The sequence below is a fragment of the Hyaena hyaena genome, unplaced genomic scaffold (assembly GCF_003009895.1).
Source record: "Hyaena hyaena isolate Hyena2069 unplaced genomic scaffold, ASM300989v1 scaffold_589, whole genome shotgun sequence".
In the NCBI taxonomy this organism is placed as follows: Eukaryota; Metazoa; Chordata; class Mammalia; order Carnivora; family Hyaenidae; genus Hyaena; species Hyaena hyaena.
The window spans coordinates 188,514-214,131 of record NW_024081220.1 but is presented as its reverse complement, the minus strand read 5'-3'; the positions used below and the strand labels follow the sequence as shown (position 1 = coordinate 214,131).

Genomic DNA, 25,618 nt, shown 5'->3' with positions numbered 1-25,618 from the left:
TTACTGAATGTGGTGTGATTTTGTTAGAAAGCAAAGAAGGAAGCTCAAGACGTGTGAGCAGTGCCTCAGCCCCCACACGTTGTCCTTCCCTATTGGGAGCAGGGCAGTAGAGGCGAAACTGGGGCCCCAGGATGTGTCTCTGCCCAGCTTCTTCCAGGAGGGCCCTGGGGTTCACCATGGGTCAGAGGAAGGCATTCCTGCGTCAGGCACCATAAGCACCTGCTCAGAAGGGGTGTGGAGGGGAGGGGCCGTGCCCTGACCCTGCAAGGGGTGGCGTGTCACGGCCACCCTGTGTTTGTACTGCTGGGACTTTGGAGGATCTGTGGTATTGTTCCTCTAAGAGGCGTTGGCCTGAATCTGCTGTCAGCCCTGGGGGAGGATCGTCACTCCAGGCCTGGCAGGTTTCATTAATCACCTTTTTGTCAGTTTTGATCCTCTCCCGAGAGAGAGAAGGGAGACAGCCTGAGAGCTCCTGCTTTGGGCTGAATCACAGCTTTTCAGAGAGCTCAGGAGCGCTGAGCTATCGGTTTGGGGCAGGAGGGCTGGGCATGGTCAGAGGTCAGCCTGAACTGCCCCCTCGCCCCCACCTGGCGTCTGTCCCCCCCCCTCCCCGAGACCCCAGGCTTGCCCTGGCTCTTTCCCTGGTGCTGACACTCGTTGGATGAAACAGGCCCAGCTTCCCTACCTGCAAAAAACAAAGGTCAGGAAAGCGCTGACTCAGAGGCCTCTTTCCTGTCCGGGGTTGCTGAATCAGCGAAGGGCTTTTTGGGATAACGACAAACCCAAGTCACCCCACCCGAGCCCTTGGTTCATCCCAACCCCCCTGGCTGCTTGGGACAGCAGGCTGCCCCAGAGAGGCCATTCATGGCAATCCTGGCCCCCTTGGTGAGTGGGAGTTGGAGCCTGAGTCCAGGGTCCTCCAGTCTTAGCCCTGGAAACTTCTACCTTGGGCTCCGAGAGGGACCACCACTAAAACCTTTTATTCCAGCCTGAGGCCTCCTGTGGCAGGGTTACTAAGCGGTCCCTGAATTTTAGCTGCATCCCAGGTTCCTTGGTAGAAACCTTGGCCCCAGGTTCTGGGTCACATCCTCCTATGGGGCCTCTTGGTCAAAAAAGCTCACAAGCTGAGACAGGTGTCATGTGCTGGGGGTAGGAGTGGGGGTGGAGGGGCTAGGGAGAGCCTTGTCAGGCATTATAAGAATCCCTTTCTGGACTTGACTGTGCTCTAAGGCAGCAGGGATGACGGTATCATTGAACACATGGGTCAGGCTGATCCTGGGCTTCTGAACCTTGACACTATTGACCTTTTGGGCTGGAGAATTCTTTATTGTGGGGGCTGTCCTGTGCGTGGTAGGATATTTAGCAGCGTCCCTGGTCTCTGTCCTCAAGACACCAGCAGCAGCCCCCCCTTGTGACCAGCACACTGTCTCCAGATATTGTCAGCTGTTCTCTAGGGGGGCAAAGAGCCTCTGGCTGAGATCTCTGGATCCATCTAGGATGACGGAAGTGGGAATCGTGGTCTCCTTAGGGGCACAGGGCGTGGGTAATTGACTGGGAAAAGGTAGGAGGAGCTTTAATGGAGTCCGGAAATGGTCTGGGTGATGGGTAAACTTCATATACAGGTAAAAATGCATTAAGCTGGGGGCACCTGGGTGGCTCAATCAGGTGAGCATCTCGCTTCGGCTCAGGTCATGATCTCACAGCTCATGAGTTTGAGCCCTTCATTCGGGCTCACTGCTGTCAGCACAGAGCCCACTTTGAATCGTCTGTCCCTTTCTCTCTTTCTGCCCCTCCTCCACTTGTGCTCTTTCTCTCAAAAATAAACATTTAAGAAAATGCATTAAGTCGGACACCAATGATTTGTACAATTTACCATGTGAATAATATACCTAGAAAGGGAGTTTTAGTGTCAGACTGAACCAGACTTGAGTCTCAGTCTTGACTACCCTTAAGTCTCAGTTTCCCCCTGTATAAAATGGGGTTACTAGTAGGACCCATGGCACTGGGCTGTTGCAAAGACTGAATGACACGGTGAGTGTATTTAGCCCCGTGCCCACCCACGGTGAGGGGTCTGAGTGTGTTCGTTGTTATGATGTTCAGGATTGCCTGCTTCCTCATACTGTACCTCAGTTTCCCCAGTTTCTGATGGTCTTGGGGACTATTTTCCCCCCCAGTTTAAATACTTTCAATCAAAGTCACTGGGAGCGTGGGAGTCGATGAAATGCTAAACAGGGGGCAGAAGGTTCCAGTCTGCAGTTGTAGAGATAGAAAGAAGGGAGCCGAGGGCTGCGTTGAGCTCGTGAAGCACAGGGCCACCTTGCAGCTCTGTCCCCATTCTAGTACTGGGTGGAGCTGAGAGCCTGTGGAGGAAGCTCCCAAAGTAGAGGTGAAGTTGAACTCAGCTGTCAAAAGGTAGTCTCAGGCAGAGCACTGTGTCTCTGAATCATACCTTTTGTTAAGGCTTAAACAAAAAGCCACCCCCAAAGGCACAACCCACCTTGGGGAGCAGAGGTAACTAGCTTGTGGGAAATAGTACAGTTGGCACCCGTCCGAGGGTGGGGAAGGGAGGAGAGAAGATGGGGCAATTGTCCAACCTCAGAGAGAGCGGTATAAAAGGTCCCCATTCAGAGGAAGAGCCTCCATCTTCGGCCCAGGCCAAGCCCAGCTCCTGTCCTCGGCTGTTCCCTGTCTGGTCCTCACCATGAGCTGTCGCCTGCAGAGCTCCTCCGCCAGCTATGGAGGTGGTTTTGGGGGTGGCTCTTGCCAGTTGGGAGGAGGCCGCAGTGTCTCTACCTGCTCCACCCGCTTCGTCTCTGGGGGATCAGCTGGGGGCTACGGGGGCGGCATGAGCTGCGGCTTCGGTGGAGGGGCTGGTAGTGGCTTCGGTGGAGGCTTCGGAGGCGGCTTCGGAGGTGGCCTTGGAGGCGGCTATGGAGGTGGCCTTGGAGGCGGCTTTGGGGGGGTTTTTGGCGCTGGCTTTGGTGACTTTGGTGGCGGCGATGGCGGCCTTCTCTCCGGCAACGAGAAGATCACCATGCAGAACCTCAACGACAGGCTGGCCTCCTACCTGGACAAGGTGCGTGCCCTGGAGGAGGCCAACGCCGACCTGGAGGTGAAGATCCGCGACTGGTACCAGAAGCAGAGCCCCAGCAGCCCGGAGCGGGACTACAGCCACTACTACAAGATCATCCAGGAGCTGCGGGACAAGGTGAGTTCTCTGGTGTTTGCCAGGCTTCTCCTGTGCAGGCCAGAGCTGCAAAGGCCAGGAAATGCAGAATCCCAAAGAACCAGAAGATGCGGTAAGGTAGAACCCTCACCGCCCCCCTGCAGGGGAGAATTCTAGTCTTTTACCACCAAGCATCTCTACTCCTGATACCTTTTCTTATGCCACTGTTCCCCAAACGTGTTTTCTCCCACTGTCCATTTAAAAAAATTTTTTAAAAAATGTTTTAGTTATTTCTGAGAGAGAGGGAGACAGTATGAGCAGGGGAGGGTCAGAGAGAGAGAGGGAAACACAGAATCCGAAGCAGCCTCCAGGCTCTGAGCTAGCTGTCAGCACAGAGCCTGAGGCAGGGCTCAAACCCACGAACCGTGAGATCATGACCTGAGCTGAAGTCGGACACTCAACCAGCTGAGCCACCCAGGCACCCCCCTCCCACTGTCCATTTTTACTGTTGTTATTACTCATGTCAACATTTTTACTGCTTTCCAGTTATGTTATTAGTGACTGGATCTCTATAACTCAGACCCACTGAGTTGTGGAAACTGAGTTAGAAACCATGGTGGTTTGAAAGGCCACTAAGAATGACTGCAAATAGTAGAGGAAGATATGTGTTCATTCACTGGTCTAGGAAAGCTAGTTGATTTTGTAAGGGCCCCATTTAAACTGTTCTACTCAATTGGCTATGACCAGGTCGGGGAGGTGGAGGTGGAGGCTTAGGCAGCATTAAGCTGAGAGTCCTTCATCAAGGACTGTCTATCACGCTGGGGCCCCAGCTTGTTGGAACAGAAATCCACCTGCCTGGGCTGGGTCTCAGCTATGTGTGGTGGATTTTTTTTAAAAATTTAAATTCAAGTTAGTTAACATACAGTATAGTCTTGGCTTCAGGAGTAGAACCCAGTGATTCATCTCTTACATATTACATTCATCTGTTACCTATGACACAGAGTGTAAGTGCCCTCCTTAATGCCCGTCACCCATTTGACCCACCCCCACCCCTCCCCTCCAGCAACCTGCTTCGGAATATGAAAGTTTAGACAAGAAATTCAAACGGACGGGAATGTTTGTTGGATCTTTCCTCTGCTCAGTCGAGAGGGCAGCTCCAGTGAAATTTCTATGGGCTGTCTGGAGTCAGGCTGACCCCCTGCTGACCCTAAGGAGAAGGCTCTCACAATGGTGAGGTTGCTAGTCTGGGGCTGTTGAGACATGATGAACTGAAGATGTTCTTGGCGGGGTCATTCCCCTGAAATGTGCATCCTGATCTTCCCCCTTGTGACCAGGCATAGAATGCCAGAATGACCGGACAAGCTGAAGGACTTGCCCCACCCCCACTTTACAGGAAGAGGAGCGGAGGCCCAGAGAGAAGTGCCTTATTCTGGCTCATGGGGACAGTGCAGAGGCTGTCAGATCATAACAGTCCTGCCTGGGCTTTCCCTTCCTCCTCCCCAAATTCGTGGATGCTCCAGTGGTTACCTCCTGTATTTCGCAGATCCTGGCGGCCACCACTGACAACAACCGGATCGTTCTGGAGATCGACAATGCCAGGCTGGCGGCAGATGACTTCAGGCTCAAGTGAGTCCATCTTCCTCACTGGCCTTTCCAAAATGCCTTTTATTTGAGACAAATGCTCACCTGAACACTGAAATCGGGGCATCCCAGGAACGAAGGTCTTGGAGAAGTAGCAGAGTCCAGTACTGAATTAGGGGAGTGTCTAATTTCTGTGTTGCTTTTTACATAACAAAATCCTTTAGGTATGAGAACGAGCTGACCCTGCGCCAGAGCGTGGAGGCGGACATCAACGGCCTGCGCCGGGTGCTGGACGAGCTGACCCTGGCCAAGGCCGACCTGGAGATGCAGATCGAGAGCCTGAATGAGGAGCTGGCCTTCCTGAAGAAGAACCATGAGGAGGTGAGGGCCGGGCAGGGGGCGCCAGTGAGAAAGGGGAGCAGCCAGGCTTAGCCCTCTGCGGTGGGACCCGGAAGCATGTCCCAGAACATGCTGGTAGCCCTCGGAGCCAAAGAGAGGGCGGATCGGAGCTTCACACATCTTCCTTTTCCATCCCTGCAGGAGATGAAGGAGTTCAGCAATCAGGTGGTAGGCCAGGTCACCGTGGAGATGGACGCCACCCCGGGCATTGACCTGACCCGCGTGCTGGCCGAGATGAGGGAGCAGTACGAGGCCATGGCCGAGAAGAACCGCCGGGATGCCGAGGAATGGTTCCACAACAAGGTACCCGACCCTCTTACCCCGTGGCGCCAAGGGGTGCCAGGGCCTTCCGCTGGGCTCCCCCATAACCTTCTTCCTGCTCGAATTTCAGAGCGCAGAGCTGACCAAGGAGGTGTCTACTAACACTGCCATGATCCAGACCAGCAAGACAGAGATCACGGAGCTCAGGCGCACCCTCCAGGGCCTGGAGATCGAGCTGCAGTCCCAGCTCAGCATGGTACACCCGCTGCCCTCTGCCTATCAGCCACCACCTCTAGGCCTCTGCCTGGCCTGGCTCCCCCTCTCATGTCTCTGTTACCCCTCCTCCCTCCCCCAGAAAGCCGGGCTGGAGAACACGGTGGCCGAGACGGAGTGCCGCTATGCCACGCAGCTGCAGCAGATCCAGGGGCTCATCGGCAGCATCGAGGCCCAGCTGAGCGAGCTCCGCAGCGAGATGGAGTGCCAGAACCAGGAGTACAAGATGCTGCTGGACATCAAGACGCGGCTGGAGCAGGAGATCGCCACCTACCGCAGCCTGCTGGAGGGCCAGGACGCCAGGTAGGCCCTCTCAAGCCTCCCTCTTGGGAAAGCGACCACAGGACCCTTGGACCAGGTCCTCACGTCCCACATGGAAGGGGACCTTCTGAGCTTAAACAGACTCGATGGAGATCCAGGACCAGAGCTTCCCGTTTTCTTGAATCAGACTGGGGGGGGGGGGGGATTTCCTCAGCAGGCCGCAGGGCCAATACCTTTAAACTTTCTAATTTGGGCCTTTGGATCAGACTGGAAGGACGAGGGGCGGTGGGCAGATCATCATGTAGGAAAAATATTGCCTTGGGTTCAGGTCTGCTGAACAAAGTGTAAAAATGGCGATTTCACTGCCTTCAGACCATTTGCAGGGACCAGGCTGTCCTTGTGGGCTCAGCGGGAAGAGGGTGAAGGTTCTGAAGGAACCAGAGGGAGGACAAAATTTCTGGTAAATGTCCTGGATTTAGGGCTGGTACTGTCTCCTCCTGAGGACTCACAGTACCTGCTGTGTCCTTTTGGGCTGGGGGCACAATTGGTTAAAAAAAAAAAAAGCCCAGCTCAGGGGCCTCTTGATGATGATCTGAGTCGCTCCATCTAAGGGCAGATGAGTGGCTGTCCTTGGGTGATTCTGCTCACACTGCCTCTCTTCTCTCCCCCAGGATGGCTGGCTTACCCTCCTCGGGAGGTAAGGAAGGAACCCGGTGGGAGGGGTGAGGCCGGCTCCTGCTCGCTGCTCCCGGTGGGGGGGCTGGCTGGTGAGGCAGTGCTGGACTCCCCAGTGGAGGGAGGGAGGGGGTTATAGTGGACGTGGTCATTTGCTGGTCTGTTTCTTTTCAAAATAGCTGGCTCTGCCCCGTGGAGCCACTGGGAGGCTTTGACGCTTCCCCACCTTTGGGGACAATAACATAAGCGTCCCTATCAACTAACCCCGGCCTGACCAGTGACGGGGCTTGAAGTCCTCCTGGGGGCCCCTGACCTGCTGACGCTGGTCTTCTCCAGCCTGAGTGTCTCTTGTCCCCTCTGTTTCTCAGGCAGCGGCAGTGTCACCGTCACCACCACCTCCTCTTCCAGTCGCCGCATTTCCGACACCCGTAAACCTTAAATCCATCTGGCACCCTCTCCCTCTGTCTTCAGCACCCAGAGGAGAGAGCTGAGGAGAGCGGGAGGGACTGCACGATGCTCAGGACACCGGCCCCCCCGCGCTTTCCCGAGGGTGGTGCTCTGCGCTCCTCTGCCTGTGTCCCCCACCCCTCCTCCCTTACCCGGCTACTCTGATGTCTCAGCAACTCTACTAAAAACAAAAGATAATTCAATAAAGTTTCCTGCCTTTCTGCAAATATATTTTTGACTCTGGCCTGATTTCTGAGGGCAGGACCCGCCAAGACCCTGATTTGGGGGGTGGGTGTGGGGAGGGGGCCGTGGGGCCAAGTGGTTTACCCCAACAAGGCCCAGCCCAGGCAGCTCCCAGCTGGGAAGGACACAAGGCCCCCGGGCCACCCATCAGGGCACAGACACGGGGGAAATGAGTGGCTCGTGGGTGATAGTGTTCAGCAAACAGCAAATGGGACAAACTGGGGACGTGAGACCACGTGAGTCAGTTTAAGCCCCTACCGGCTATAAGGTAACAACAAGGCTCTGGTAGAATCAGGGGCTGGGGGGCTGCGGTGGGTGTGCAGAAAGAGGTTCAGAGGGCTCTGGGGAGGGCTTCGAGGGGCCAGTGCAGGGCTGGCTTGGGGAGGAGACCCAGGACAGTTACCCCAGGCCCAACCTGCTGCCTCCCCGCTTTCTGCAAGGCGCTTCCTTTTACATGATGGACTTCCAGACCTGTAGTTCCCCTCTATCCACCCCAAGGCCTTGCCATGCCAACCTGCTCAGTGAACTGGCCACATGACTCAACGAGTGACCTCTGTCCGAGCTGACCTTCCCCCCCAGGTCCCTCTGCACCCCTGTGTCCCCATCTCTCTCCATGTCCCAGCTCAGACACGCAGCCTCCTCTTGCTTGGTGTGTGTCCAGAGGACCATGGAGTCCGGTCCTCTGGATGCTGGCATGAGCACACTTCTCTTTGTCCTTTTAACCCTCCCCTTGGCCCACCTGGTACACGTCCAAGGTCACGATTGCCAGTCCGTTCTGATGGCACTCGGGTGAAGCCCCTCTCCTCCACTCCAGACCCTCATGCCTGCTGCCTTCTCCAAACCACTAGTTCGAGGGAGCACCCATCATTCTCCCAGATCCGTGCCTTCCTGTTCCCCATCCCAGAGGACCCAGAAATCCAAGCCAGGAGCCCAGGGGTTACCTTGGCCTGCTCTCCCCTGACTGCCCTCCCAAGTCCATCCTGTGGGCGCTGTTAGCTGTAATGTCTTACAGCCTCGTGGGCCTCCCAGCCTCCAGTTTGAGCTTTCCCTGCTTCCTTGCTACACACCCGAGTGGGGACTATTTTTTTTTTTAATGTTTTATTTATTTCTAGGAGAGAGAGAGAGACAGCGTGAGCAGGGGAGGGCCAGAGAGAGAGGGAGTCACAGACTGAAACAGGCTCCAGGCTCTGAGCTGGCAGTCAGCACAGAGCCCGACGCGGGGCTCGAACCCACGAACCGCGAGATCATGACCTAAGCGAAAGTCGGACGCTTAACCGACTAAGCCACCCAGGCGCCCCCCGAGAGGGGACTATTACTGGAAATGGAAAGCCTTCCTCCTGGCCTAACGATGCTTCCGTAGCTCCCCTGGCCTCCGCAGAAAGGCTGGACTCCTCCCTGGCAGGGGCCACCGCTGTCCAGCCTCTTCCTGCCTGTCTCCAGCCCTGAATTCTACAATCGCCTCCTCCCACACCTTGAGGTCCTGCTAGTGCCACCTGGTCTTGGTAACCCAGCCAAGTGGCGGGGAGCCTTGGGCCCTTGTTCAATGAGTGACCTCAGTCTGAAGGGACCTTCCTCCTCTCTTTCCCTCTGCACCCCCGGCTGCCCCCCCCACCTTTGTGTTATTGGAAACTACCAGGTTTTTAAAAATGTTTATTTATTTTTGAGGGGGGAGGAGCAGAGAGAGAGGGGAGGGGGGACTAGGGATCTGAAGCAGGCCCCACGCTGACAGCAGAGATCCCTATGTGGGGCTCAACCTGCAAACCGCAAGATTGTGACCTGAGCCGACATCAGAGCTACCCAGGTGCCCCCGAGACTACTAGGTTTTTATTCACCATTCAGATGGAGATGCGCACCCCCTCCTCTTGGCACCTGGATAGTGTGGGGTGCGTTCAGGTGTGTGCGCGTCTGAGCCTAGCCTGACGTTGACCATGTGCTTGGAAGGGTGGAGCCGTCTGTCTCTCCCCGGACCAGCCTACTGCTGGGGCGCAGTCCCGCTCACGGAAGGAACAGATGAACAAGTGAACCGGGCAGTGCCTGTCAGATGCTTCCTAGTTTTTGTCATGGGGTTTAGGCCAGTGCATGGGTGGGCTCCGGCACACCTGCCAATTGCCCCCTCTCTCTGCCCCCTCCTCATCTCCCCTCCCCCCCCCCCCCCCCCCCCTCCCCCGGGCTCTGCATAGTTTATTCCCCTCATTCTTTATCCTTCTCCTCCAGTCCTAAGCCTGCTGTGGGCTCAGGTGGCTGGCTTAGTCCTAGGAACGTCACTTAAACACGGCCCACCCAGCTGACTAAGCCAGATCATTCCAGATTCCTCCCCTCTCCCCCCACTGCAGAACGGGCTGGGCTCGATTCTAGCTCACACGCCCAGGACAGTGCTAAGAGGCCTCCAGGAGAAGCAGGCCTCCACTCCCAAACACTTCGTACCTCTCTGTGATTCTGTTTCGTCAGCCTGCTGTGTAACAGGCACCGTACAGGCTCCTGGAGAGAAAGACAGAAGGTGGGGTCTGTCTTAAAGGAGCTCACGGCCTGACTGACCCGGCAGTGGGAGGAGACACCCCCAACTATACGTGATCGCAAACTTCCAAGCTCAGTTCATGCCTCACCTTTTACAGTAGATCGTCTCTGGTTTCCCCCATGCTGCTCCCAACACCCCAATCTGTCCCCACGGCCTCCAGTGTTCCCATCTGTCCCTCTGTATTGATGACCATCCTAGCTATTGTTGGAGAGCAGGGCATGAAGGTCACAGGCTCTGGAGTGACATCGCCCTGTGTGTGTCCCAGCTCTGCCACATGCTCTGCTCACAACCTTGGCCAAGTGGCTTACCTCATGGGCTCACTTTCCTCACCGGCCCAGCCCTGCCTCCCTTGGAGGCCATTAGCATCAAGTGCTTAGAACAGTCCCCAGCACGTAGTAACTGCTCAGTAATTGAAAGCTTTCCCATTCCCGGGGCGCCTGGGTGGCTTAGTCGGTTAAGCGTCCGACTTTCGCTTAGGTCATGATCTCGCGGTTNTAGATGGGAGTGAGTGAGGACGATGGAAATGAAGTCATCGGTGTAAGGTTCTGAGTGCTTCATTGATCAGTATGGATTTTATAGGGGCGCCTGGGTGGCTTAGTCGGTTGAGCGTCCGACTTTCACTTAGGTCATGATCTCGCGGTTTGTGGGTTCGAGCCCCGCGTCGGGCTCTGTGCTGACTGCCAGCTCAGAGCCTGGAGGCTGTTTCAGTCTGTGACTCCCTCTCTCTCTGACCCTTCCCTGCTCACGCTGTCTCTCTCTCTCCTAGAAATAAATTAAAAAAAAAAAAAAAAAAAGCTTTCCCATTCCCTTCCCTAACCTGTGAGTTCTCCCAGCACACACGGGGTTTTGTAGTCATGCCCATCCTCATACCCAGAATGTTCTAGGAGCTCAATAGATGCGCTGTGTGGCATATGAGAGAATGAATACAGACGAGCTATGGGGATGAAAGAGATAAGGGAGCATGGAGGAGGGGTCTCCCCCAGGCTGAGGCAGGGGTTGGGCCAGAGGAGCTCCTCGCAGCTGAGCCCCGTGGCTGGCCCAAGCGCCCCAGGGTACATATCCTGGGCTTGCCAGGCCAGGAGCCACCCCTCTCTCTGTGACTCAGGCCAAGGCTCTTTAGGGAAGCAGCTCCCTCCTTTTATACGCTTGCGTTGAGGAGTCTGATGAGGTTTGAGGTTGGTGCTCCCTGTAGAGCTGTGAAATGAGTTGGACCCTGCGGCTGGTGGGGGCTCCGGCCTACGTCCTCCAGGCCCCAGGGAGGACACAGAAGCTGGGCTCCACACAAGGGCCTCTGTGGCCCTATCGGGAGTCCCAGGGAGGCCGGGGAGGGAAGCCCAGGAGGGGCTGTCAAAGCCAACCCAGGAGATTTCTGTGAACTGGGAGAAGGTGGTTGCCTCAGTAGTGTGGTCTGCGGGGTGAGTATCCACCCTTTCCATCCAGGACTCGGTTTTTTCCCCTGTCATCTATAGGTGGCGGCCATTTGAGGGAGCCTTGCTGGGTTGCTATTTCCTTCCCCTGATTCTCTAGGTGCCCATGCCCAGCCCAGGCTCACATCCCTGCTTCCCAGGGCTGCGGCCACGAGCATGTGGCTAATCGCATGTGAATGCCGAGGTGCCAGCACAGAGGGGGTAAAAACAAAAGGGAAAGCAACAGTGTGTCTAGCACATGACTCTTTATGGAGCTCCTTTGCATTATTTCATTTCTGTAACAATCCCGGGAGTCAGCACCATTGTGCCCTTTTTACCCATCTGAAGACTGAGGCCTAGACTGCTGAACGGACTTGCCTATCAGGAGAGCTGGGATCCATGTTCCAACGTGCTTTCCAAGACTGTGGTTGGCCTTTTGTCAAAGTCAAGTGTTCAGTTCTGAGAATCTAGGGAAAGAAACAAAGCTCTCTTCTAAGCCCCAGTGCTTGGGGGACAGGGGCATTAACCGTGGACCGTTCCTGTGGCGTCCCATGCCTCAGAGCTAGTCGGGCGCCTCTGCACAGTAGATGCTGCACCAGGTTGGCTACTTGCTGTGTGGTGTCTCTGAGCTTCCTCCTCACCCTCGTCAGAGGAGTCTCCCTCTCTCTCAAGCTCCACCCCATGGATGGGCAGTCAACTTCCGCCCTCCCTGATGGGGCTGCATGTCCTGTCTGAGCCCTGCAGGGGGCAGGCTCACCCCAGAAAGCAGATCAGTTCCTCTTTGGCCACCTGCTGGGACTCAGGGTGGAGGGACAGAGCCCTAGACCTGATCCTACCTGGGTCTGGTCTCCGCCCCAGGCCTTGGCCTGTCCCCCGCCTCGTGTTGGGGAGTTGGACGCTCTGTGAACAGGGCACGGCCGCAGCCCTGAGACCCCTTGGGTGTCTGTTGTCTCTCTGTTTTGGGTGGCAACCTTTGAGGGTCCACAAAAGACTCAGAGTGTGAGGTGAAGGGCGCCTGGGGCTGTCTGGGAAGGGGAGCCCTCACGGTCCCTCTGAAAGGAAGCTTGAGGGAAGAGAAGGCAGGGCTGTCACACGAAGGCTGTGGTCAATGGCATGCATCCATCTTTCCCATGTCAGCCGCTGAGGCCCTTCTTCCCTCCCTGCCTGGGGTCAGTGCATCTCAGGGCTGCCCAGGGACCTGCCTCCGCCTGGATGGTGTTCCTGGGGCTTAGTGACTGGAGCAGAGCCGGGTATGCTGGTGGCATGCCTTTGAGCATTTCCTCTGGGCAGTTCAGTGCATCAGACCCCATTCTTGTGCAGAGTTTGGGAAGGATTAGGTTGCTGGGTGGGTGCTGAGTCACGCACAGGCACCCATTGCGGGTGGGCACGGGGGCGAGGGAGTTGGCCAAGAGCTGGTATTCACTCTTCTGGTACGTTTTTATGAACAGCCACAGTGACTCTGTGGCTTCTTTCATCCAAGGATCTCAGCCTAGTTTGTGAGCGGAATCCACAGCATAAAGCATAGTTAATTACAATCTGGAGCCCACAGTCTGCTTTGCAGACACGCTGCCGGCAGTAGGAAATACTGAGGCCGGCTGCACACCAGGCCCTGTAAATGCAGATGATGGCCCTCAGTTACACAGGGTGCTTGGGAGCTTTGCTTTGTAGTTCAGTTAAGTGGTACCTGAATCAAGAGGATGCGGGAGGCTGAGCTACCGCTTCTTTCTCCCACTGGGCCTGGCTCTGCATCTCCCACAAACCACAGGCTCTCCAGGTACTTCGGGGAGAGCAGTGACAGCTCTGGAATTTTCCATAAAAAGCTGGGTGGGGGGAGTCAGGGACTGAGTGGATCTGAGCGGGAGGCCCTGGACTCTTCCAGATGGGAGCCGTCAGCCGAGGCAGCTGTGCAGGAAGAGCTGGCTCTAGGTGAGGGGAGTGGGTCCTGGGATGCAGGAGGCAGCACTGGTGAGAGGGGACCGGAGAGGTATGGCGGAAGACTGGGGTCAGGTGGCTGTCTGGGCCTCTCCCGAGGCAAGGGTAGAATACTGAAGCCCCCCGGCAATCACCAACATTATACCCTAGCAGGAGAGAAAGTTCCTTTGTGTTTTGGGGGAGGGTATTGAGAGTTCTAGGGGAGCTCTGGAGCTGGTGAGGTGGGGGTTCCAAGTCCTAATCTGGGGGAGGTCCAGGCCCAGTGAGGGTTCAGGGCCACCCGAGAGCAGCGTGCTGGGAAGCCACATCCTGCTGGGGGCCGTGGCCTACTTGTCGGCTCTCCCGAGGCCCCTGAGCGTGGGCTCCTGGCCTCGTGGAGGGGCAGAAAGAGTGGGGGGAATCCCCCCCCCCCGTCACTTAGTGTGTGTCCAGACTGTCCGGGGCCTGGTGAGGGCCGGTAGCAGCAGGGAGTAGGTAGATGTTTGGGGCACAGGTCAGGGGAGTGCAAATGAGCAGGGAGGGACCTGCCAAATCTTGCCTAAGAAGGCCTGCGTCACCATGCTCAAGGCAGCTGCCGTGATGGTGGAATGTCACCGAGGTGGCCGGGACGAGACAGGACTTCCGAGTCCCCCTCGCCCGGTTGGCAAGGGCAAAGATGGCAGCCTCGCCCAGTCCATGTGGAACTGCAGATAGACAATGAATAATTTCAAGTCCAAGTGTGTCCCAATATTGTGTGCGTTTTCGTTTGCTGCTCAAATCTGGCAGCCCTGCTCTTAGCAGGTCTGGGAACAGCACTGAGTCTCTTCCAGTCAAGACTAAAGAAGTGAGACCTTTCTCTGATTCTGTGGACAAATCGAATTGGTGGCTCAAGATGTCTTAATTGAAATTTTTTTTCCCTCCCATGATGCTTCCGTGCACTTTGTGTGCCTGTCCCTGCGTGTCTGTACTAGAATCTCATAGCTGGCAGCAGATTTGGCACGAGGTTTTGATGTGGTTCTTTGGCACGGAAATTCCTGGGAGGGGCCAAGAATCCCGGGTGCTTTGTCTCTAGAGTAAATAGAAAAAGCAGTTGTGTGGGGGAAGGAATGGAGGTCAGTGTGGGGGTCCCCGTTTCTGCGTGGGTGCTGGGTAGGGTCTAAAGAGGTGAAGTCTTGGATCAGCGTGCCTTAGATGCCTTGCATAGTGAGAAATTCTGCAAGACCTGTGTGTATGGGCATCAAAGATCAAATAGGTACCAGGAAAACCAGGAGGCTCAAGCCTAAGCCAGTAGGCCACTCAGAGAGGGAGGGAGAGAGAGATTACACTTCTTGAGTGACCTTATTCTTTTTGGTGCCCGTTTGTGGTGACCTGGCTACCCCATGGTCCATTGTCTGCATCCTCCAATGTCTTTGGGGCACCATGTGGTGGCAGTGGCTGGCACATTCTAACTACAGCCCTGAGAAGCAGGGAAAGAGGGGATGCTGCTTTCCTCCTCGGACCCCCTGTGACAGGCTGTGCCTGGTCCCTTCTGTGTTGAAGGGACTGATCAGCTGGGCAGCAGACTCATGCTTGATTTCTTGGGTCTTTGCCCATGAAGAACGTTGGCTTTCAGATGAAATCTCACTTGAGAACGGAAACTTCTTTTTCTTTCTTTCTTTTTTTAACCAAAGAAGGACGCACAAACCCAGTGGTTGATTTTGAGCTTGGTGGCCTTCCAAGGTGGGCTTGAGAAAAGCCAGGGTGTTTAATGTTCCTGCAGCAGCAACTCCCCTCTTTCCCTTGACACTGAACCTGGGACCATGGTGGGCAGAGAGCATCTTGTCTGGGCAGAGAGCATCCGTAGCCCTAAAGTCAGCACCTGTGCCGGCGGGAAGTGGAGGTGGCTGTGGGAAGGTGCTGGCTTCTGGTCACAGGCCAGAGGGTCCCTGCTGCCCTGGACACGGTCCCAGCCACTGCCTCTTTGAGCAGCTGTCTTTCCTTGCACAGCTTTGCTGCATCCCATGAAACCAGGGCGAGTGGTGTGAGTCCTTGAAAACAGCCTTTGCCCGGGGCTTAGGCTATATGGGTTCTAAGAACAGTTGTGATCTCTTAAATCTGTGACCCCAGTTCCTGTTTATCAAGCATGTTTCCATTTATTTCTGACAATCCTGTGACTGTGGTTCCTCTTGGGAAAACTGAGGTTCAGAGTGACTGCGCAGCTTGAACTACTCTCAGGTCTGGCAGAGTTCAGGCCCTAGGCCTTCCCTCTCCTCTCCTCCCCACCCGGGTCCAGCCTGACACTCTCTGGAGCCCTGTCTTTTGCAAAGCTATGTCCCTGGCTCAGCTGGCCAGAGATGTCATTTTAGTCTGGATATGCTGAGGTGCCCGTTCAACATCTTGGTGACTCTGTACCCCCCAGATGGGGCTTCTGGGGATCAGCCCCGGGAGGTGGGTTCACGTGGCTTCGGCCTACTGGGGCCGGCCCGGAGGATGCCCATGCCATTGCTCTCGTGGTATGGAGGCGTGGAACCAAAGGGTGGCCTGAGGTCCAGGGGAGTTTGCAAAAACAACAACAATAAAAACAATAAGAAAACTCAGTTATGTCATAATTGGAAAGTCTGTAACTTCTCACTATTTCTTTTTCTCCAGGTTAGTGGCAAAGAAGCAGGATGGTGGCTGTGGGGGGTGATGAATGAGTCATGGACACGGGCAGGTGACTCCTGGCCCTCTCCACAGGAAATGCCTATGCCTCAAATCCTATAATGTCTGAGATGGAAGGGCCTCCAGCTTGCCTTGGTTAGGCACTTCCTGTTCAGGCTGGGGCTCTGGGGCCCAGAATGGACGGGGCTCACTCAGGGAGTCTGGGGCAGAGTTTGGCCTGGAGTGCAGGCCCCTGACCCTCAGCCCAGTATATTTTATTTTATTTATTTTATTTTATTTGTTTTTATTATTTCATTTTATTTTATTTTATTTTATTTTATTTGTTTTTAAAAATTTATTTATTTTGAGAGAGAGAGAGAGAGAGAGAGCAAGCGAGCATGAGCAGGGAAGGGGCAGAGAGAAGGAGAGAGAGAATCCCAAGCAGCCTCTGCACTGTCAGTGCAGAGCCCAGTATAGAGCTTGAACTCTTGAACCACGAGATCATGACCTGAGCTGAAACCAAGGGTCAGACGCTTAACCGACTGAGCCACCCAGGTGCCCCTTTATATTAACGTTAGAGAGAATGGGCTTGGAATAGGACTCTATTTTGAAATAAAACCTGAAGAATGGGCACTCCTGGTTTACTTGACACGGACAGGGGGTGCGGATCTTCTCCAGGGCTGGGCCGCCATGGAGTGGGGTGGGCAGATCCTTGAGGTTGTGCTGGGAGGTGAGCAGCTCTGAGAGTCCCAGGTTCTCTTCCCTGATGCAGGCAGAGCATCTGCTGCACGTGGATCTCACTTCGTCCTGTGGTGGCCCCTGCTTCCAGGTGGAAGGGAGCAGAGCAATTCCTCCGTGAGGCCCCCTCCACACTTCCCTCTGAGGGGTGGCCTCACAGTCTACAACATGGGGAAAGGCAGAGGACCGAGAGCCACCAAAAGCCCATCTCTGGCCCGCTTGTCGCCTGCTCCAAGAGAGGTACGTGCCTCTTCTCATAGCCTGGGAGACACCTGCCTGGACTCTGGCCCATGGCAGCCGCCCTGATGCACAGGCTGGGAGTGATGGGAACAGAGCAGCAGACAACTGTCTACTCGGCTGCCACGAAGGAAGCCTAGAATCATCTTCGGATATGAATTGCTCAGTGGAGGGGTTAGAAAAACCAGAAACTTCAGATGCCTGGTAGCCAGAGGCCCCAGAGAAGAGCCTTGCCCAGCCCGGGAAGAGCATGCTGTGTCCCACATAGGTACATTGAAGCTTGGGTGCCTTAGGGACTTGCCTGAGTGGGCCCCACAGTGACAGCCAGACTCTGCACCAGTGGTCCTAGAAGACAGAGGGTGGGGGGGGGGGGTCGGGTCAGAGTCCTTGTCCTGTCCTGACAGTCTGTGATTGTCAACTGGGGGCGGTTGTGCCTCCCAGGGGATCTTTGGCAATGTCTGGGGGACATCTTGGGTTGTCACGACTGGGGAGACTATTGCTACTGACATCTGGTTGTAGAATCCAGTGATGTTGCTGACAGTGTACAGTGTACGGGAAGCTCCCCACTGCACCTCATAAAGAATTATGTAGTCTACGATGTCAGTGCTGAGGTTGAGAATCCCGGAGACAGCCTCGTCCCAGGCTCTGCCAGCAGCGCAGGGAAGATGGGCCGCTGCATCCAGAGCTCTGGGGACCTAATGTCCCTGCTCTCACTCCTTGGGGGGGGGGGGGCGCTGCTCTCAGGCATCCTGTCGAGGTGTCCACTGAAGTGGGTGAGGCATGAACACCACAGCCAACCCTCCTGAGTAATTTGAGAGAGAAGCTTATAAAGCGTTTTAAGAGGTTGCTAAATTACAACTTCAGTAGCACATAAATGCTTCCATAAACGCCAGTCTGTGTGGGAGAAGAGGAAGCAGGTTGCCTGAGCCTTGGGAAATCCCACTTGGTGAGGCGGCAGACGGAGTTTACCTCTGGTGGTTAATTCTCAGGCGCTCCTCCCAGCTTGTGTAACTATCTGGAGTGCTTTGTTTATTTGTATTATTCCTTCCCTGTCCAAAGCGTCTGCATTGACCATCTCCGGTCATCTGTACTGACCCATCTCTCAGGGACTAAGGGGCCAATGTAGGCTGCCCCAGGGTCCTAATTCTACTCTCCTAGGTTCAGAGACCTGTGGGTCACAAAGGAAACTGTCCCTTTGAGGGCTCACATTGGCGATCCTTAGTCTGTCACAACTATAAACCATCATCAAAGATGATCCTGTGTAAGCAGTATTTCTAGAGCACACAGCGGTTCACAAAATACTCTTATGTCTGTTCCGTTTGATTCTCCTCGTATCTGTGGGAAGAGGCAGGGCAGGCTGATGACCTCCACTGCTCTGATGGGGACATGCCAGACGGTGATGGACAGTGATGGGCTCACATCACAGGGCTGATGATCTGCAGAGCCACCATTTGGATCTAGATTCTCTGGGTCCTAGATTCTGGGTGCCTGCACTTGACCTTGGATATGTGAGAGAAGCAGCGGGGACACCAGAGTATAGGGTTTGGGTCTGAGAGCCCTGGGCTCATGTCCAAGCTCTGTCACTCACTGCCTGTTCACCTTGAGCAAGCTAATTTTTAGCCCTTCTGAGTCTCTGTTTCTACGTGGGTGAAATGGAGACAGGACCGCCTGCCTCCCGGGATGGCTGTGAGGTATAAATGAAGTAACTCTGGGCCCTGAACATGGTAGCTCCGTGAATTGTCCTTCCCTTTGCCCCCTTTCAGCCCTCCCAGGGGCGCAGGCGCGGGAAGTGGATGGAGGTGACGAGTGGACAGACTGGGCTGCTCTGGGGAAGGCATGCGGAGAGAGCAGGAACCAAATGTCATGTGTGGGGCCACTCCCGATTTATGGGATCTGGTGCACAGACTTTGAAGAGGCAATAAAATTCATATTCTGACAGGAAATGACAACAGACAAAAGTCCTGACTTAGCAAACAAAATTCAAATTTTTTTTTATGAGGTAAGGAATTCTGGATGGGTAGCAAAAAAATCACGTTCTGATGAGATTAGCTTTCTGGAATAAGAATAGGCTTTCCCAAGAGAAACATGCCAACACCCCGTGGAGACTGTATATAAACACTCCAGAGAACCTTGAGAATCTAGAACCTGAGCTCCTCACCTCACTGTGACCTGCCTCTGCTAGGATCATGGCCACCCAGCTCTGCTCCCCGCTCTTCTCCTGTGGGTCTGTCAAGGGCCTGTGTGGCGCCGCAGGCGGCATCTCTCGGGTGTCCTCCGTCCGCTCTGTGGGCTCCTGCAGGGTCCCCAGTCTTGCTGGTGCCGTGGGGTCGGCCTCCTCTGTCAGGCTGGGCCTCTCCAGCCTCGGGAGCTGCTTGCCTGGCTCCTACCTGGCCGCTGGCTGCTACCCCTCTGGCTTTGTCGGGAGCGGGGGCTGGTTCTGCGAGGGCGCCTTCAACGGCAATGAGAAGGAGACCATGCAGTTCCTGAATGATCGCCTGGCCAACTACCTGGAGAAGGTGCGCCAGCTGGAGCGGGAGAATGCGGAGCTGGAGAGCCGCATCCGGGAGTGGTACGAGTCTCAGATCCCGTACATCTGCCCGGACTACCAGTCCTATTTCAAGACCATTGAGGACCTCCAGCAGAAGGTAATGGGGATCTGCCTTTCCCCAGCATCCCCAGCCCTAGGTGGGGGTGGGGTGGTGGTGATGGTTGGGGGGTAGATTCTGTCTCATCCCAAGGGACTACAGACAGATGGCAGCTCTTAGGGACTGCTCTGTTCAGGGCTAGGTTTTCTGGTGGGGGGGACCCAGACCTCTCTGTGAGTCTCTCGCTGTGTGTATCTGCCACCTTCCCCCTCCTCCCCTGGCTGTCTTAGCTACAGGAAGGGCAATAACATGTCCCCAGCCTCTATCGGATGCAGGCACAGCGCCTGATGCTCTCCCTTCTGTCGGATTACTTAGTCCTCATCTTGGTGAGATGGGTATTACTGGGCCCATTTAACAGCTGCAGAAGTTAAATATCCGGGAGTTTCGTGCCCAAGATCGCATGGTGATGTGAGTGTTAGATGCAGGATCTGAATCCAGGTTGGCTTGGTTCTTTCCACCTCACCCAGCAGCCTCCTGCTGTGCCATTCCAGGGTCTGCTTCGAGTGATGCCCTTCCTGGGGCTGATGCTCCCTCCATGTCTGGGCTCAGGGCTCAGGGCTGGGTGTGCTGGTGGTACTGAGAAGCATGCCCTCTGTGAGCTGGCCCTTGCCCAGCTCCCGGGACACCCTTTGTTCCCCAGATCCTGCTGACCAAGGCCGAGAACGCCAGGCTAGTCCTGCAGATTGACAACGCCAAGCTGGCTGCCGATGACTTCCGGACCAAGTGAGTGGGCCTCCTCGGGGAAGGTCCGTTGTGCCTTCCCTTGCCTCTGTCCCCGGCCTTGGGAGCTGGGGAGGTGGGAGTAAGGCCAGATGGAACTGTAAGTGGGAATGCGGCACAGGCCCTGGATCCCTTCCGGGTCAACGGAAAGGCCCATCGTGCCACGGACTCCAAATCAGTCACTGCAGCTGATGGAGGGCGGGGGACCCTGCCTGTGCGTGGCTCCTTCGCTGCTGACCCAGTAGGGTTGTGTGTGTGTGGGCAGGTACGAGAGCGAGCTGGCCATGCGGCAGCTGGTGGAGGCCGACACCAACGGCCTGCGCAGGATCCTGGACGAGCTGACCCTGTGCAAGGCTGACCTGGAGGCCCAGGTGGAGTCTCTGAAGGAGGAGCTGCTGTGTCTCAGGAAGAACCACGAGGAGGTGAGGTTGCTGCCAGGTGACCTTCCAGGGTCCCCTGGTGACCCTAGGGGCTAACAACTGTGAGAGCCACTCCCCCGGGAGCTCCTACTGACATTAGTTGACGTCACACTGTGTGCTTGGAGCTGTTTGAAACACTTTACATTTCATTCTCCTTTCATTTCGTCCTCACAATGAGCCCATTTTACAGTTGAAAAAAACGAGACACAGAGGAGTTAAGTCACTTTCCTAAGGCCACACAGATCAGATTCCACACTCCTACCCAGGACACTAAATCTCGCTCTGGATGCTATTGCCTGATAACATTTATTCTATTTGCCTGACATTTGCATCCTCTCACCCCACCCTCCCGAATCCCTAGAGGAGGCATGTGTATGCCTGTGAGGGGACCGAGGCCCAGAGAAGTTAATATCTTAACGTTACCCAGCCAGCATCTGAGGGAGGAGGGTTTGTACCCAGCCACTTGAACCCTCGATCTGGCACCCTTTCCACACCCCTGTGCCATCCTGCCTCCTCTCTGCAGGAAGTCAACACGCTCCGTTGCCAGCTCGGGGACCGACTGAACGTGGAGGTGGATGCTGCCCCGCCAGTGGATCTCAATAAGATCCTGGATGAGATGAGATGCCAGTATGAGGCCCTGGTGGAGAATAACCGTCGTGACGTGGAGGCCTGGTTCAATGCCCAGGTGGGGCTGGGGCCGCCGAGGGTGGGGGCCACAAGCTCCCGGGGCAAGGGGTTTCCCCTTTAAAGTGGCTTCACCTGGTCTGACCATGCTCTGGGCCGTCAGACCGAGGAGCTGAACCAGCAGGTGGTGTCCAGCTCGGAGCAGCTGCAGTGCTGCCAGACGGAGATCGTCGAGCTGCGACGCACGGTCAACGCCCTGGAGATCGAGCTGCAGGCCCAGCACAGCATGGTGGGTGGCGTCTGCCCTAGAGACTGGCCACAGCTGCTGGCAAAGCCCTGACCCCCTCAGCCTCAGCATGCGGGTTATCGTGGGGGTGTGAGCACACAAGATATGCAGATGCCCAGGGCTACAGGGTCCCTGGCTGGGACTCCCTCCATTGGCAGCTCTTCCTCTTTCCCCACACAGAGGAACTCCCTGGAATCCACCCTGGCGGAGACCGAGGCGCGCTACGGCTCCCAGCTGGCCCAGATGCAGTGCCTGATCAGCAACGTGGAGGCCCAGCTCGCCGAGATCCGCTGTGACCTGGAGCGACAGAACCAGGAGTACCAGGTGCTGCTGGACGTCAAGGCCCGGCTGGAGTCGGAGATCGCCACCTACCGCCGCCTACTGGAGGGCGAGGACTGCAAGTGAGTGGCTGTGGGCCCCGGAGAGCCAGGTGTGGGGACAGGGACCCCGGGACCAGCCCTCAGTGCCTCAGAGAGGGTATCAGTCTGCAATGGACGACAGGGGTGGATCCAAAAGCCTCTGCCTTGAGATCCCTTCCCATCCCAGCTTCGTCATCACAGGGGGATAAGCCGCCCCCCACCCCCTCACCCCTCCCACAGTGCTTTCCCAACCATCGAGCTTAGCTGGGAGTTCCTTGTCTTCACCCCTGCAGCCCTTGGGGGGGTTTCAGGGGCACCGAAGCCATCGATTGTTGTCGCCCACCTGTCCTCACTCTAAATCCGTTGAACATGAATCTCAGTCCGATGCCCCGACGTCAAGTGCACTCTGATATGATTTCATTTCCTCAGGCTGCCTGCCCACCCTTGTGCCACGGAATGCAAGCCTGCAGTTAGGGTACCTTACGTCCCGAGCGTGCCCTGTGCTCCGGCTGTGCCCTGCGGTGTGGTTCCCCAGGTCAGCACCCAGATCCGCACCATCACCGAGGAGATCAGAGACGGGAAGGTCGTCTCCTCCAGGGAGCACCTACAGCCCTGCCCGCTGTAGACAGCCCCCCGGAAGGACACCCTGTGGCTCCTGGCTCTAAATGACCCCCTCCCCCATTCCCTAGAGGAGTTCCCCGCTCAGCAGATTTTTTTTCTACCAAAATAACTTCTTGTGTTGTGTCTCTGGACTTAGCTGCCTTTATGCTATGCAACACTAGGTTCCCCTGGGATTATACCCAATAAACTGTGTTCTCTTGGCATCACAAACTTGACTGTGTTCTTATGAGGTTAGTTCGTGGGATGTCTGGTCAATGGTTACAGTGAAGCTGTGGGGTCTGGTTTCAGGTCTGTCTTCTCTGGGTCTGAGTGGTAGGAAGGGACAGGGTGATTAAAAATATTTAATAATGGGGACACCTCATGCCCTGGCCCATGAGAACAGACACTGACCCAATCCAGATGGGCACAGCCATTACCCACAGCCTCAGCCCTGCCCATGGGGACCCACCTGGGTGGCCCCGCAAGGGGCAAAGGCTCTCTCCGTGGTCACCCTGCCTGCCTCTGGTGTTTCCCTCTCCTTCCCTTTAGCTTCTCCTCCTCAGTCCAGCTTCCGCTGCCCTGCTGGGCCACCCTCAGGCCCAACACTGGTGACAGTTCAGGAGAGGGGTTTTCCAGGACCAGCCAGGGAGAGGCAGATGGCAGGCAGCGAGCCTGGGCAGACCACCTTGGGGAGGGGAGCTGGAAGATGAGGGAAGGGGGCAGGTGACCCTCTGTCCCCAGTCCTGGATACAGGGCTGAAGTGAAGGGTGGCAGAGACAGTGAAGTATGGGGGGGTCAAGTATGGAACAGAGGGGACGGAACCTCACTGTGGGGCAGAGGTCAGAGTACCCCAAAGCCTGCTGGCTGAGCTGCACCCTTCTAGGCATCCAGCCTATCTGTGCCAGGACCTGGGCATCCCTCTGGTCAGAGAAGCATGGCCTATGAGAACTCTGAGGGCCCCATGTCTTCTTTGTCCCCCTGATTTGTTCTTTAGCTGAGAAGACAGGCCCAGAGAGGACAGTGGCTTGCCTGGGGCCACACGGCAGTGAGTGGCAGAGAAGAGGCCAACGTCCAGCTATTCAATTCTGACTGTGGAGCTCTTCCCAGTGCATAGTGTCTCGCCCCACCCCTACCCAACCTGAATCATTGCTACCTGCTGGACAGGCCCCGCTTCCCTCTGTGCTCTGCGCTCCTGCTCTGGGGCCTGATGTCTGCCACTCCCCACTCTGGCCTGAGGCTCTGGAGACGGTGGGCGGAGAGGTGGGCAGCCGGGTGTGCACAGAGCACATCCCAGCCTTGCTTGCTGGCTCAGGGAGACGGCCAGGGAGCGGGCGGCCGCTGAGCCTTCTGTTCCGGCCGCCGCTCGAGTGGCGCTGCTATTGCAGGCCGACAGGCCACACCGGGTCATGTCTTGGCAGATAATCACACTGTCAATGCCTCGCTCTGTACAGCATGTCCCCTTTAGGTATGCACTCGACAGTTTGTGGAGAGCACTGACAGCCTGGTCTCAGGCACTCAGATTGCCCTGTGTGGTTGTAGGGAGGTGCTTTCTTTTCTTCTTGTTTTAAAGTTTATTTATTTATTTTGAGAGAGGGAGAGAGAATCCCAAGCAGGCTCCACCCTCAGTGTGGCACCTTATGTGGGCTCAGTCCCACAACCGTGAGATCATGACCTGAGTGGAAACCAAGAGTCAGTCACTGGGGCACCCAGGTGGCTCAGTAGGTTAAGTGTTTGAGTTAGTCTCAGGTCAAGATCTTGAAGTTCATGGGTTCAAGCCCCATGTTGGGCTCTGTGCTGACGGCTCAGAGCCTGGAACCTGTTTTGGATTCTGTGTCTCCATCTCTCTCTGCTCCTCCCTTGCTGTGCTCTGTCTCTGTCTCTCAAAAATAAATAAACATTAAAAAACAAAAAGAAATTCCAGAGCATCTGCACTGGTTAGGGAGCCCCTCCTATTCTCGACCTCATGCCCACACTTAACGGTGCTCCAGTTTAAATCACCAGCCTCTGTGCAAACCAGAACTCAGCACTTTTGCTCAGCACTACTGGGGACCGGCATTGGCACCCGAGGGGCAGGCTTCGGACATCCCTGCAGACTTTTCGACTCTTATGACATTGCTCTTTTCTCGACACCGAGAGAGGTGATACCAAACATTACATTTTATCAAATTTCCCCAGAGTGAACATAATCCTTTATTTCAAGGTGGTTCTGAAATTGTTTATACTTTGCAGAACTGGTCTCTGGCTATCTTTCTTCTTCACACACACTCCAGTCAATTAATCAATCATCACCTTGTGCTTGAAAATCCCAGTGCTAATGCAGGGGTACATCCAGGGAGAAGTGGGAGCAGGTGGATCAAATGGTGGGTCACAGGCCTCCAGCCCTCAAGAAGCCGACAGTCCGGCTGGGGGACAGCCACACAGCACCAGGCATGGCGGGTGTGGGTGTGGGGCAGGCTCTCAGCTTCTCAGGATGGGGAGGGATCACTGAGAGCTGGGGGGTTACAGAGATTTGGAATTAATGGAGCCTTTGAAGGATAGGCAAGCAGGATGGAGGAGGGCAAAGGGTATTTTAAAGCATAGCCAAGTGTACCCATGGCATGTTCTGGGGACAGTGCACAGCCCATCTCAGTGGAGTGCACGGGTCCTGTCGGGAAAGTAATTAAGATACTTACTGAGCAACATTCATTCTTGCTGATAAGGGGTTCTAGGTCATTATTTCGTTTTAATAAAAAGAATGCTGAGGAAGAATGGAAATAGACCAGAATGACTTAGAGGCTACTTCATAGCTTTAAAAATATTACTTATATGTCTTATAAAATTATCTAAAAAAAAACTTATCAGGAATGTTAAGCCCCAGAACAGGCTGGTGGGCCTGTCTCCTTTTGGCCCAGAGAACACTTTGTCAGTGTTCGAACGGGCAGGTGCTTCTCCCTACACAGAGCTACCCAATCTCTTTCCATCTCTGAGCCTCAGTTTCCCCATCTATAACAGTAAAGATAGTAAGTCTGGCTTTGGAAGGTTTTTCCCCCTCCCAGCTCCCTACCCAATTTTTTCCTCCTTCCTTCATTATCTGTCCCCCACCCCTCGCCCCTTTTATGTTCCTTTTCTCTCAAAATCATTTCTTTTCTTTCTCACTTAGCACAATTCACCATGGGCAAAGCATTCATTCATTCATTCATTCATTCATTCATTTATTCTTTCATTCTGAGACATCTGGGAGCTGGCTCCATGCT

General features: G+C 55.4%; 2 protein-coding genes and 1 long non-coding RNA gene across 3 annotated transcripts; 2 read left to right on the top strand and 1 right to left on the bottom strand.

The window, feature by feature from the left end:
* Nucleotides 1–457: 457 nt before the first annotated feature.
* Nucleotides 458–21,676, bottom strand: LOC120248421. Its single transcript, XR_005532570.1, has 3 exons — nt 21,613–21,676; nt 10,096–10,100; nt 458–469 (listed from the first exon to the last, which is right to left on the bottom strand). It is a non-coding gene; the product is annotated as an uncharacterized LOC120248421 (long non-coding RNA).
* KRT13 (keratin 13) lies at nt 2,702–7,055 on the top strand. Its single transcript, XM_039256767.1, has 8 exons — nt 2,702–3,208; nt 4,710–4,792; nt 4,972–5,128; nt 5,288–5,449; nt 5,538–5,663; nt 5,763–5,983; nt 6,613–6,638; nt 6,985–7,055. Exons 1-8 carry the CDS (start codon nt 2,702–2,704, stop codon nt 7,053–7,055), a joined length of 1,353 nt encoding a protein of 450 aa, XP_039112698.1.
* On the top strand, nt 18,919–22,410 carry KRT36 (keratin 36). The gene is made up of 7 exons (XM_039256766.1): nt 18,919–19,377; nt 20,018–20,100; nt 20,363–20,519; nt 21,040–21,201; nt 21,304–21,429; nt 21,607–21,827; nt 22,215–22,410. Exons 1-7 carry the CDS (start codon nt 18,919–18,921, stop codon nt 22,408–22,410), a joined length of 1,404 nt encoding a protein of 467 aa, XP_039112697.1.
* Nucleotides 22,411–25,618: the final 3,208 nt, after the last annotated feature.

Bases quoted from the DNA above. Each gene is read 5' to 3' on its own strand.
- KRT13 (XM_039256767.1), top strand. From the start codon at position 2,702: ATGAGCTGTCGCCTGCAGAGCTCCTCCGCCAGCTATGGAGGTGGTTTT. The intron at 4,793-4,971 runs GTGAGTCCATCT...AAAATCCTTTAG, and splicing joins GCAGATGACTTCAGGCTCAA to GTATGAGAACGAGCTGACCC. The intron at 5,984-6,612 runs GTAGGCCCTCTC...TCTCTCCCCCAG, and splicing joins CTGGAGGGCCAGGACGCCAG to GATGGCTGGCTTACCCTCCT.
- KRT36 (XM_039256766.1), top strand. From the start codon at position 18,919: ATGGCCACCCAGCTCTGCTCCCCGCTCTTCTCCTGTGGGTCTGTCAAG. The intron at 21,202-21,303 runs GTGGGGCTGGGG...CTGGGCCGTCAG, and splicing joins AGGCCTGGTTCAATGCCCAG to ACCGAGGAGCTGAACCAGCA. The intron at 21,828-22,214 runs GTGAGTGGCTGT...TCATTTCCTCAG, and splicing joins CTGGAGGGCGAGGACTGCAA to GCTGCCTGCCCACCCTTGTG.